This window comes from Protopterus annectens, chromosome 1.part0, assembly GCF_019279795.1.
Source record: "Protopterus annectens isolate FY-2018-M chromosome 1.part0, PAN1.0, whole genome shotgun sequence".
NCBI classification, from domain to species: Eukaryota; Metazoa; Chordata; order Ceratodontiformes; family Protopteridae; genus Protopterus; species Protopterus annectens.
Window position 1 is genome coordinate 1,891,586,811 of NC_056725.1, and position 14,003 is coordinate 1,891,600,813.

At 41.8% G+C, this 14,003-nt stretch overlaps 1 protein-coding gene across 1 annotated transcript in view; it reads right to left on the reverse strand.

Moving 5' to 3' along the window:
* Positions 1-14,003, reverse strand: part of SPEF2 (sperm flagellar 2) — a 2,540,087-nt gene that overhangs the window by 1,031,593 nt on the left and 1,494,491 nt on the right. Inside the window, exon 20 of the mRNA XM_044069998.1 lies at positions 3,128-3,275. Within this exon, the coding sequence (XP_043925933.1) occupies positions 3,128-3,275 (148 nt within the window). The remainder of the gene's footprint in view (positions 1-3,127; positions 3,276-14,003) is intronic.

A 14,003-nucleotide genomic window follows, 5' to 3' on the forward strand; every position in this document is an offset into this window, starting at 1 on the left:
CTCTCCTTAGCATGGAGAACATCGATATCTGTGCAGTAACAGAAACCTGGTTCAAGGCTCCTGAGAGCACCCCAGCACTACCAGGTTATACCTCATACCATGCTTTTCGGCCCCAAAACTTGGACCGAACCACAAAAGGAGGGGGAGTATCAATATTCATCAAAGATACCCACAACTCCAGGTTGGTGGCACAGCATGGAGCATCAGAGACTATCCATGTGCAACTAACAGTGGGTAAAACTGCCTTCCAGTTTATAGCCTGCTACAGACCACCCTCCCAAACCCAGGAACCCCACTCAGCCTTCCTGAAAACACTGGAAAATATGAAGGTCTCTCCAAACACCATTATATTGGGTGACTTCAACTACCCAAACATAGACTGGGAGCATTACTCTAGCTCCAACACCCTAGCCCAAAGGTTCCTAAAATTTATAAACTCAAATGCTATGGAACAACTTGTTACCACTCCCACAAGAGGGGAAAACATACTGGACCTGATCATCACCAACATGGGGACTCTATGCTCCAGACTAGAAGTGTATCCCTCACTGGTAAGATCAGACCATAAACTAATCTCACTGGATATTCACATCCTGAGCCCACCCCACCCCCTGCCCAGAAAACTACAGTGAAAAACTTCTCTAAAGCAAATTTCACACTCCTCAAAACTCAGGTGGAATCCTTCAAAGCCCCCGGGCCTGTGAAAAATACAGCCCAGACTGCAGAATCCTTTATAAATGCATTCTATGAACACCTTCAGGAATGCATGGATCATGCAATCCCAAATAAAACCAAGACCCAATCCTCCAAAGGCAGACGTCCTGTCTGGTGGACTCCAACCATAAACAAACTATACAATAGAAGGAGGAAGCTACTACATGACAGAGCAAAATCCCAAAAAGGGAAAGCATCTCTGATCAGTATTAGCAAAAAACTACGGGCACTCATAAAATCGTCTAAGGCCAGCTTCGAGAGAACAATTGCACAGGACACTAAGGATAATCACAAGGCTTTCTTTAGTTATGTTAGGAACCTGGGTGGGAATTCCCAGATATGCTCAGAATTATTCCAAAATGACAAAAAAATACACTGAACCCACAGACATTGCCAACATCCTAGCTGACAGGTTCAGCGCAAACTTCTCCCCCCCCCCCCCCAAAAGGGCAAATATTTATCCCAGCAGAGTGCTGCCTCCCTGACATCTCAGATGCTCAGGTAAGAGCCGCCCTCTCCAAAGCAAAAACACAGCATCAATGGGACCAGATGGTGTCCCAGGCTGCGTCCTACATGAACTCCAAGAAGAGCTAAACCCAAAAATAAAACTACTGTTCAATCTCAGCCTTACTACAGGATATGTACCCAAAGAGTGGCATAGAGCAACTGTGGTCCCTCTCCACAATGGTGGTGCCTCAACGGATCCTGGAAACTATTGCCCCATAAGCCTGACTAGCTTGGTCTGCAAAGCTATGGAAAGGATCATCATGGACTTCATAAATAAAGATATTGGGGACCTACAGACACTGGATCCTAACCAGTTCGGCTTTGTTAAGGGCAGATCCTGCCTCTTAAACCTGGTCGATTTTTTTGAAACAGTCACCAAGGCCATTGACGAGGGGAAGGTGGTCCACACAGCCTACCTGGACCTCGTAAAGCCTCGATACAATACCCCACTCGGGCATTATAGATAAGCTCACCAGCTTAAATATAAACCCCTATGTCACTAGATTGGTTGCTAACTGGCTCAAGGACAGAACCCACATGGTTAGAATTGCTGGAGCCATGTCAGACTCCAAACCAGTTACAAGTGGTGTCCCACAAGGCTCAGTCCTGGGACCTCTCTTGTTCGGTATATATTTCTCGGAGGTACAGGCCAACATGGAAGGATTGTGGCTAACCAAGTTCGCAGATGACTGCAAACTGGGCACCATAATCAACTCTCCAGCCGACACAAGCATCCTCCAAAAGGGCCTCATAGAAACAGACGACTGGTGCCAGAGCCATGGCCTCAAGCTAAACGCCAAAAAGTGTATAGTCATCCCCTTTGGCAAAAACAAAGTGCCCACAAACTACCACATAGGTGGTAATCCATTAAGTACAGAAGAAGTAATTAGGGACCTGGGGACCCAAGCTGATAGCAATCTCTCATTTGACAACCACGTGGCCAAATTGGTTAGAAAAACATTTTATATAGCCCACCTAATCATGAAGGGATTCACATCTAGATCAGGGGAGGTCATTGTGCCTCTTTACTCATCCCTCATCAGGCCCATAATTGAGTACAATGCCCCTTTTGGGATGTACCTTACCAGACACCTGCAGCAACTGGAAAGACCCCAAAAGTACCTCACCAAGAGGATCAAAGGGCTCAAACAGATGCCATATGCTGCCCGGTTAAAGAAACTCCAGCTCCACTCAGTGGCATACCACCTGCTCAGAGGCGATATGTGCCTGACGTATAAAGCCATGTCCAACCCGGAATTAATGGACATGCTGCACCTCAGAAAATCCAAATCCCATCAAGCTACGTGCTCGAGAGACTTGAACCTCAGCACTGAAATAAATAGGACATGCTGAAGGGACAGATTCATAACCCAGAGGCTCCCTTCACTCTGGAATAAAATCCCAGTCCAGGTTAGGCAGAGTCCCTCATTGACTCTCTTCAAGAGGAATCTTGATGAGTGGATGGCAGATCGTAGGTTTACTCTGGGTATCACGTCTGTGTCACTGTTAGAGAGAGGCACAGTATACTAACCTCGAAAAAGGGCATAGCAAATAAATTTAAAATGGGTGGCGAAAGCCAAACACACTCTGGCTAGGCTTATAAATGCCCTAGGGCAGATAGCCTAGTATGAACCTATGAACCTATTATGAAGTATAAGTGGGGACTGCGACTGACAGTGAAGGCTTCTGTACTTCTTCATTTGCATACATTTTTTGCAAGCCTTCTCCTTGAATTGCAACAAGTTTAGCTTGTTTTGGCAGCCCGAGGCAGTGCCGTATCCCAAGCATACATTGTTTAGAAATCTACCCCCCTGACATTAAAACAATGTGAATGTTTGAAAAATCAAACATACTGCTACTTTTCTGTCATCTAGTTCACCAGCATACATCATTGTTTTTTTCTTACCTTTTTTCTTACTTGCTGATTTTTGTCCTTTTTTCTTTCCCACAGCACTTGACGCTACAGGAGCTTTTTGTTTTTCCTTTTCTTTTAATTCTTTCTGCTGTTGCTCTTTTTCATCTTCCTCTTCTTTTGCTTTTATTTCATCTGTAACCTTACCAAAAAATATATATATTTAATTAGTGAACCATTATCTAATAAAAAATTATCAAGTTGACAAATGCATCTGATGTCTTCAGATATAACTTAACGTAGTTCTTTTCTGTAGAAGTCATACTTTGAAAATTTTGCATCATGTCTTACCACATGTTTTATGATTTTCTTGAAACAATAGAAATGTTGTCACAGCTACATGTAAATTACCTCAAGAAAAAATAACTTGAAAATACAGACTTCTTCAGTTTTAGTACTGAAAAATTAAGCATAGCACATCAAATACTTGCACTATCAAATATCACAATGATCAAGCGCAAATGCAATGGAGGAAAAAAAACAAGGAAAAAAGATACAGAAACCTAGTGCTCAGGGAACCACAACTACCCCCAAGTCTAAAACGGAAGTAAGCAATTATGTTATGAGTTATAACATTTTAACTGTGTAGAAGTTTGGTCTGAAATTTTAAAGGTACTCTCAAGAGACTCTTTTATCAATCTGCTGTGTGTTATTTTACAGTCCAGTTTATGAACAGGTTCTAACAGACAACATCTCAGCTGGGTTCTATCAGGTAAATGAGTCCACATGGGGACACTAATATATCAGTAGCAAGAATATTGCTTTCCAAATTACAGCCTCAAAAATATTCACAATATTGGTAGCAGCTCCAAGAACTCAAAGATGCATACATGCTCCCCTACCATAATTTTTAAGTTGAGCTGGTGATGTGCATGTACTCTACTCACAGGGGTGATCATTTCAGTGGTAGTACCGAAGCAAGCAAGCAGCAATGTTTCCCTCAACCGGTAAGTTTTTCTCAGGTTGGTTTAGCTGATGATATATCTGTCTCTCATTATTTCCTGCTCAAACAAATTTAAACCAGTTACTGCATAGGAAGGAGCAAAAGGTTGAGATGTCTCACTTTTCATCAAAACCAAACACATGCCATGACTCAATAAACAGTATGATGTACTTGAGCTCCTGCATGTCCAAATTACCATAGGCAAAGTCCAATACCATATATGTGCAAGCTATGGATCCCTCTCTATGACCCAACAAACCCATGGGTCTTTCTTAAGTGTACTGGAAAAACTCTTCATTCAATCCAACAACTTATTCAAGGGTGACTTTTAACTACCCATTATAAACTGGGAATCATACACAACCACAAACATGCAAGTCCAGAGATTTCTGGATTGTGTTAACACAAGCACTCTTGACCAGACAGTTGGTATCCCCACCAGTGGCAAAAACATCCTTGATCTGGCCCTCACAAACATGGGAGAAAGCTATACCCCACAGTGTAATGTTCTCATTGGTCAGGTTGGACCACAAAGCTGTCTCCTTTGAAATAAAAATAAAATACAGGACCCAGCAAATGTTGGTACGTTTAAGAATTATTCTAAGGCAAACTTCCTGCTATTAAGTGCCACCCTGGTAAAATTCCAAGGCCACCAAACCCCCGAGAATACCACTGCCTATACAGAATTGTTCACAGAAACCCTGAACAATCATGTTAATTGCAATGAGGTAGCTGCACCTACCTGGAATAAGTGCATGACAAACTCAAAAAACAAGCCACCCTTGTAAAATCCCAGCATCAATAGGTTATATAACAAATGAAAGAAACTCATGGAAAAATTAGGAAGTGCAATGCCCAGCAAGATTAAAAACAACCTCATTAATCTAAACAAGCAGCCTAGGGGGTAATCAAGTTCACTAAAGCTAAGTTTGAGCTAAAAATAGCCTCCCAGGCCAGGGACAATCACAAGGCTTTCTCCAGCTATGTCTGCAACCTCAAAGGCAATACACAGCAATGTGCTGAACTAGTTATAAATGGGGCCACCTATATTGCACCAAAAGATAAAGCAAACCTATTGTCCAACAAATTTAGCTCCAGTTTTACCCCACCATCCCCAGATACCCTTCAGGAAATACCCGCAGCTATAACGCCTCCAACTATCACAATGGAAAAAGTCCTCAACGCACTCTCCAATGCAAGGAACACTGCATGAATGGACACTGATAACATCCCAGGATGCCTCATTAATAGCATGAAAGATGACCTATCAGGACCACCAGATACAAATGTTATGCCCTTTCCATAATGATAGATCTGTGTTGGGTTGTTGGATCTGATCAGGTCCGACCTCAGCACCTTTTTTTATAAAGCTGTGGAGCAGACTCTCTGACTCCTCTCCTATCCATAATTCCTTCCATTCCACTAAAGTACTTCAGATCGAGTTTGCTGGCATATCCATAGATAGTATCTATATTTTATATATAAAGCATCTAGGTGTTAGGGGACATATTAATACCTATAGTGTGATACAGCATGAAGAATTTCACAGACAGGATCTCAGATGAATTTTATCCAGTTACCAGAAGCTGTCAGTGACAATACTGGAAGGGGTAAGGAGGGAGGGATGTTGAACCACGCAAAAATGAGACAAGAGATCTATTATTATGGTAGATACATAACTTTCATATCCACTGTTGTCTATTTTCATCCAATTCAATCTCTGGCACAGATTCCAAGCTGAAGAACACCTACGTGACATCAAGGAAGGCCATTCCTGGGAATGGTGCTACCAAAACAAGAATGTTATCTGTATTGCACGTCCAATTTGTAATGAGATACAAGGATACAAGGATATGGAGAGTGGACCATGTTGCTGCAGTACAAATGTCATCAATGGGAACTGTCTTCATGAAGGCTACAGAAGTAACCACTGTTCTTGTAGAACAAATTAAAAGTTATGTCCTTACCATAACTAGGTATATGTGTTGTCTTCTTTCTTTCTTCCTCATGACTGGGCTTAGTATCTGACCCTCGGATCTGAATCAGCCGCTCTTTTCCTACACTTCAGATCCAAGCCTTTGCCTCCGCCCTTTACCCATGATGCCCCCACCACTTCCTCTAAACCCTTAGACTGAGTTTTCTGTGTCTAAGTAACCATCTTTAAAAAAAAAAACTACCTTTTATTAACATATGTAAACAAGTCTCACAATTACAAACACCAAGAGATAAATCCACAACAGTCGACACAGGAACACCAGGTAGATGAACAAATTTATTGAAGCGCTTTTCGGCTCTCACTAAGACAGCCTTCCTCAGAATAAAAACATAGTACAATACTTTCCATTTTACACAGGAAAAGGCGCAAAATTGAAACAATGATTCAATTAATTAATTAAAATTAAAATTAATGAGGTTTAAAAAAACCTTCAAACTCTTCTTAAAGGTATATAGGTTAAAAATGTATGCCTGTCAACTAATAAGAGATACCAAAATTGATGCACTATAACCTGAAACCAGCTGCATAATGAAATCTATCAGAGAACTTCGGACGATTGTATAAAAACTCAATGATGTCAGTACATTCTGTGTATGTGTAAATACATATACAAACACCTATCTATTTTTAAATAAACAAAAATAATAATAATAAATAAAACCTAAAAACTATATATTGGGGATATTAAAGCTTCATGATGGTAACAGAATATATATAAATACCTGTCATGTAATCTTAATTACTGAACAAAACAAACTTCCCAAAAACATATATATGTACATAGCCAAACACAGAAATTACCAATTAATACCCCAAGGGAATCAATGGGTGTTGTATATATATATATATATATATATATATATATATATATATATATATGAATAAATTCGTAAATGAATAAATTTAATAATTCAAAGGGTTCGAAAAAATCCAGAAAATTACACTAAGTATTAATTTATTTCCAAATTGATTTTTAAACTATATAGTATAAATTCAAAAAATATTTAAATTTTGGTATTAAATCAGCCCCAAGGATACAAGGATATGGAGAGTGGACCATGTTGCTGCAGTACAAATGTCATCAATGGGAACTGTCTTCATGAAGGCTACAGAAGTAACCACTGTTCTTGTAGAACAAATTAAAAGTTATGTCCTTACCATAACTAGGTATATGTGTTGTCTTCTTTCTTTCTTCCTCATGACTGGGCTTAGTATCTGACCCTCGGATCTGAATCAGCCGCTCTTTTCCTAGACTTCATATCCAAGCCTTTGCCTCCTCCCTTTACCCATGATCCCCCCACCACTTCCTCTAAACCCTTAGACTGAGTTTGCTGTGTCTAAGTAACCATCTTAAAAAAAAACTACCTTTTATTAACATATGTAAACAAGTCTCACAATTAGTCCTAAGAGGAGAGAAAGTTTGGAAATGTGCTTACCTACAGAGGCCCAAACATAGAACCCATTGGTTCTAGCTTCCTCTACAATTTTTCCAGGAACATAGGAAGGGGGATGGAGGGGGTGGAAGGTGAGGAAGAATGAAAGAAGACAACACAGATACCTAGTTATGGTAAGGACATACATTTTAAATCTGATGTCTCTTTCAGTCTTCCTCACCACTGGGCCAGAGTCCCCAGCTACATTATTATTGGGTGGCCCTTATGGAAGAACATGATGGAGCACCACTGAACCAAAGGCAGCTCTGTTTCTAGAATATCCAGCTTGTAATGAGTAACAAAGGTATGAATCGTAGACCAAGTGGCTGCTGCACAAATATCCTCAACTGAAAATCTGAAAGAGAAGGCCACAGATGTAGCCGCAGATCTGGTAGAATGAGCTTTGGGTGTCCAGAGTAAAGCCAAACCTGCTTAATGATAAATCCAAAAAGTACACTCTGAGATCCATTTTTACAAAGTAACTTTGGAAACTGCCTGACCCAAATGAGTAGGAGAGTAGGACAGAAAGAGTTGATCAGATTTCCTATGCTATTTCACTCTGAAGATAAAAACGTAACTGCCTATGAACATCAAGAAGATGAAACATGTATTCACCCTTATTTGTAAACTTAGTAAAGAATACCGGGAGTTGGATGGACTGATTAAAATTTTATTCAGTGGCAATCTTAAGCATAAAAGAAGGGTTAGTATAAAGACACTTTATCCTTGTGGAAAATGATATAAGGGGGCTTTGAATGCAAGGCCTGTAATTCAGAGAGTCTACCAGGACAACAGTCTTCCAGGAAAGAAATTTTAAATCACAAGTCCCTGATGGTTCAAAAGGCTTCTTCATTAGCCCTTGTAACACCACCATGAGATCCCATGCTGGATAAGGTTCTTTGAGTGGAGGTCAGAGGAGAAAAACCCATTTTAAGAAGGCTTTACATAATTTAGAGGCCCATAAGAAAGCATGTCCATGTTCCGCATGAAAATTTGAAATTGCTGCAAGTTGTATCTTGATTGTAGAAAAACTAGCTCCTTGATTAAATAAAAGACTAAGAAAAAGCAAAATGTCAGGAACAGATGCTGAAAAGGGGTCAATGTTCTCTTTGCTGGCCCACATAGAAAACCTCTTCTATTTAGTTTTGTAAAACTTCTTAATGCAAGACTGAGAGCCCAGAACAATATTCTTGACTAGGGAGGTGAGCCTGGACTGTCTAATAATCAGTGAACCTGGAGAAAACATGTGGTCAGTTTCAGGGTGTGGAAATTGGGGTGTTGAAATTCTGATGGGTGAGACAGGAGGTCCTGGTTGGGCTCCAAAATCCAAGGAGGATGCTTGAGATGAGACCATAGGAAGGGGAACCATATTTGGCCAGAAGGGGGCAATGAAGATGACTGAACACATCGATCTACTGGCCTTCTGAAGAAATCTTGGAATTAGGGAGAAGAGTGGGATAAGCATAAAGGAGGCCCAGGGGTCAATCATGGACTAGAGCTTCCCTCAGTGACTCCCCCTGAGGAGGGGTCAGAGCGAAGAACTCACTGCATTTGTTGTTCAGTGGAGAGCAAACAGACCACAGTAATGCTGGCCCCAATGACTGAAAATCATATTCATTACTGATTGATTGAGGGGCCACTCATTAAGGAGCCAGAATGCACCTGTTGGGTCTGTCTGCCAACACACTGGTTTTCCATGGTATGTGTGTCGCAACTAGAAAGTGGTCCAAAGAGATCATCCATTCCCAGACCCTTATGACCTCCCTGCACAATGGGTAAGAAGGGATTTCTCCTTGTTTGTTGATGTACCAGACTACTGACATGCTGTCTGTGTAAATAGTAATGGTTCCTAGAGGAACATCATCTTTGGAAAGCTTGCAATGATAGAAGGACTGCTCTCATCTCTAGAACGTTTATGTGCAAATTGTTCTCTGTAAGGGACCACATGCCTTGGATCATCTTTCCCATCTTTCCCATGTACTACCCCCCCACCCTAATTGGGAAGCTTCCGTGGTCACTGTGACTGGTGGAGGAGAAGAGAGAATGGTCTGCCTAGGTGTAAGTCTTGGCACTGAAGCCACCACTGCACATGGCGCTTGCAGATCAGTGTGAGTTTCACTGTCGTGGAGAGTGGTTGGCGTAGAATCAACCACTGAACTATTAAGGTCCACTGTAGAAATCTCATGAAGAGCAGGGTCAAAGGGACTAAGACTACAGTTTCTACCATGTACCCCAATAGCTGTAGGATCATTCTCGCTGGAGAAGAAGGGTGAGACAACATGTCCTGAATCTGATTTTGTAGGGTCATTATCCTCGCTAATGGTAGGTATGCCACCATATTTTGAGTGTCCAAATGAGTCCCAATGAACTCTATGTTTTGTGATGGATCTTGTTTTGATTTTGCAAAATTTATAGAAATCCTTAAGGATCTGGATATATTGAGCAGATAGCCTATGGCCTGTAGTAGTTGATGCCTGGTTGGGGCAGTCAGAAGCCAGTCATCTTAGTATGGAAACACCTGGAATCCTTGGAGCCACAAATGAGCTGCCGCCACTGCCATGCATTTGGTAAACACCTGGAGGGCTGTGGAGAGTCCAAAGGGCTATGCCTTGAACTGGTAATGACTGGTTCCTAGCTGGAAGTGCAGAAATTTCCTGATGTGCCTCTGTATCTTTATGTGGTAGTATGCATCCCAGAAATCTATGGAGCACATCCAATTATCCTTGCATAGAAGCAGCAGAATGGACTGGACCATAACCTTATGGAATTTGGACTTCTTTATAAAACAATTCAGTCTGGATAGATCCAGGATTGTTTTTTGGCCCCCAGTTTTCTTTGGCACTAAAAAGAAGGAGAAGTAAGTTCAGTACCCTACTTGGTCAGTTGGAACCTTTTGGATGTCTCTTTTTTGAAGCAGCTTTTGAATCTCTAGAGCTGCTGACTCCCTCTGATTGGGTGGAACATCGGGGAGCTTCTTTGTTTGTTACTGTAGAGCAAAGTGATAAGGGAATGCAATATCCTCTGGGTATGATATTTAGCACCCAGTTTTTTTTTTCAGATTTTTATCCAGGCTTCTGAGTGTAAAACAAAACATCCTCTGACTGCCTGCAAAGAACAGCAACTAGGCATCGCTTCAGGAGTGCTGATAGGATTTATTGGGAAAAGAATCCCAAAAAAACTTATTCTGTAGGCCCCCTCTGCCCCTAGGATGGCATCTGTCATTGAAACCTCTACCACTGCCTCTGGAAGAAGAATCTCCTTGCAAGTCTAGGAAAGGTCCCAGAGACTTATGGAACCACAGTTTCTTGCCACCTCATTGGTTCCTGGAGAAGGTATGCTGAGGAGTTGAAAACATGATGGCAATGGCAGACAGGGTCTTTCCTTCCTGTTCACTATGGGTAAGCATTTCTTTAACAGATGGTCTGAAAAAGGAGGAATTTCAAAAGGGACATTAATAAAGGATGCCTTAAAGGCTTCTGTGAAATCAGACAGCCTCATCCAGGCATGACAACGTATAGTTATGCCTGAGCCAGTTGCTCGTGAGGTGCCTTCCACAGCATGGGAAATTAATCTCATCCATGAATTGGTAATAGATGTAAGAGTGGCTAGCTGCAAGGAAACCTTCTTCAGGCCCTCTGCCGTCATGGACTCAGCAAGAGAATCTGACAATTCCTTAATCAAATCCCTTTGCAGGCATGTGAAATGTGCCATAAAATTTAATGACCTCAGAGCAAAAGTTGCAGAGGCATAAATGCACTTCCCAGTCCTGTCCATCGATCTGGACTCTTTGCTCGGAAGATGGACAGTGGAGCTATGTTATGGTAGCCCCTTTCTTGTTGCTGCTACCACAACAATGGCATCAGCTGTGACACCTTTGCTCCAGTACTGACGATCATTTGGCAGAGATAGAATCTTGACAGGTCATTTTGGTATAGTTTCAACGGTGTCCAGTTCTTACCAGGCCTAGTGGGAGACTAGGTCCACAGGGGGAGTTATCCAAGATGTAGATGTGTCAGTCCCAAAGGCCTCCAACATCACAGACTCTTCTGGGGAAGGATTGTGGGATGATCAGCCACCTCTCTGCCTAAGGATTTTCATGATGTCCCCAAAGGAAACATAACTGGGTGGAGATCTGGAGGACCCTTCGCCTTCCTCAAAGTCTGTGTCCTCAATGAAAGACTCCATGGGTGGGTCTGTGTGTCTACCTTTACACATCATTTTCTGGGGGACCTCCTCAGTGGTGTGATATAGGGAGATATCGGAAGAGGAGGGTTTCCCAGGGAGAAACGTGACCGGGGGCCTCCTGGAACTGGTTGACCTGACCGTACAAATGTGATGGGTTCTGAGCTCACAACAGCTGTAGGACAAGGGGAGGAAACCTAGATACAAGAGGATGTGTCCCAGGTAGTGGAGAACACCCTTTTCACAACCCAGAAAGCAGAAAGACATGGGGAAGCCACCACTTCCTCCATCAAAGCCGATGCAGGCGAGCAAAGGAACCCAAGGGCATCCCTGGATCCATGCTTCCCAGAAAGGACTGGACCTAAGCTGTCTACGGCCAAGGCTCCTAAGGAAAGGGATTCCTCTGAGCCAACTGGAGCAGAGCTCTGCTTCTCAGACCCGGTGCAGACCTTTCGGATCCAAGACTCGCTCTTACTCAAAGAGAAGAGAGCAGAGCTGCCCAGGTTAGCCATCAGATCTGACATATGATGAGACTTTAGATCTGACACCGTACCTCGCAGGGATCTCACATCCCTGGATTCCAAAGCTGAGGATGGGATTAGAAAAGGAGAAAGTCTTTTTCTGGTCTGTAGACTTACAGATCCAGTGAGGGATGGAGCTGGAAGTATTCCCAGCTGAATTTGAGCTCAAAGAAACTTCTGCATCATTCTGTCCATGTCAATTTTGGACAAACTCCTGGAATATCTGAAAGAAGTAGTAGAAGGTAGTCTGGATGGCTTAGAGGGACATTGGAAAATCGATTCCACCAGAGTCGGTGAGATTGTTTGGATGTTAGGATCTGTAACACAAGGCCTAGCTTCCAGATCCAAAGTCTTTGGATCTGAAGATATCAGAGCAGGGGAACTGGTTGACGGACCAGGATCCATCGGATCCAAGGAAAGAACAGGATCCAAGACAAGTCAAATAGGAGTCAGATCCGAATAATCCGGATCCAAACTGTTGGATTTCTTTAAAGAAGGATCCAACAGGGAGGACAGAGACTTCAGAGGTCTCTTCTTTGGATCAGAGGAAGTTGGTAAGGGGGGGGGGGTGGTTGATTCCCTGCAGGAAGCAGGCCTCTCAAAATCAATTTATTTCTCTTATCTGAGAAGGCTCTTGGATTAAAGGTGGAAGAAATCTGACAGTCCTATTCAATATGTGTGGCATTAAGCAATAAACACACTTCTTGTGGGCATCTGATTTGGGGTTCTTATGCCCACAAGAAGTGCATTTCCTGAATCCAGTAGGCTTGTCAGTTGCTTCTGCCATGCCTTATTATCAAGAAAAAAAAAGTAAGGCAAGGTTGTTAGGGAGATCAAAACATACACACACACACATACACACACACACACACACACACACACACACACACACACACACACACACACACACACACACACACACACACACACATGCTCACACACACAAAGTCCCTGATGCCAGTGAAAACCACAAATACTAAACAGCAGAAAATTCACACCAAGAAAAATATAACTTCAATTATTTTAAATATCTTCCTTTTTACAAATGTCAACTACTACCTATCCCATATAAATAGAAAACTATGCATACTAAAAATATCAAGAATAAACTATTTAAACTACTTAAACTATCTAAACTACTTAAACTATTATCTAAAACTACACTAAATACAACACTAACCACTAACAAGGGAGGAGCACTAAGTTCTAAGAAAAATAGCAATAAGCAGAAAAGGATATCGCTAGGCTAGATCATTCGTCTGGTCTTGAATGCGGTAAATGAGATCTGAGGGCTTGCAGGAAGTTGTTGGGGATCATGGGTAAAGGAAAGAGTTAAAGGCTTGGATCCAAAGTCTACGAGAAGAGCATCCAATTCAGATCAGAGGGTTGCATCCTAAACCCAGTGGTGAGGAAGAATGAAAGAGACAACATCAGATTATTTGGTTTTGTCTGTGAAGGCAAACCCGGTTTATTAGAAAGAAAGCAAATGCATTCTGACAGCCATTTAAAAAATGTGACTTTTGATATGGCTTTACCTAATTTTGATTCGGAAAAGGACAGAAATAGCTGATCTGACTTTCTGATATCCTTGGTCTGGAATAAATAGAATCTGCGTTGTTTATAAACATCTAGCATGAACAGCATATATTCTCCTTTGTTTAAAAATCTGGAAAAAAAGACTGGCAAGTCAAATGACTTATTTAGATTTGCTTTGGATGTCACCTATGGCAGAAGGGAAGAATTTGTTCTCAAGACCACTCTGTCATTAACAAAAAAACAAAGAAGATAGCCTGGT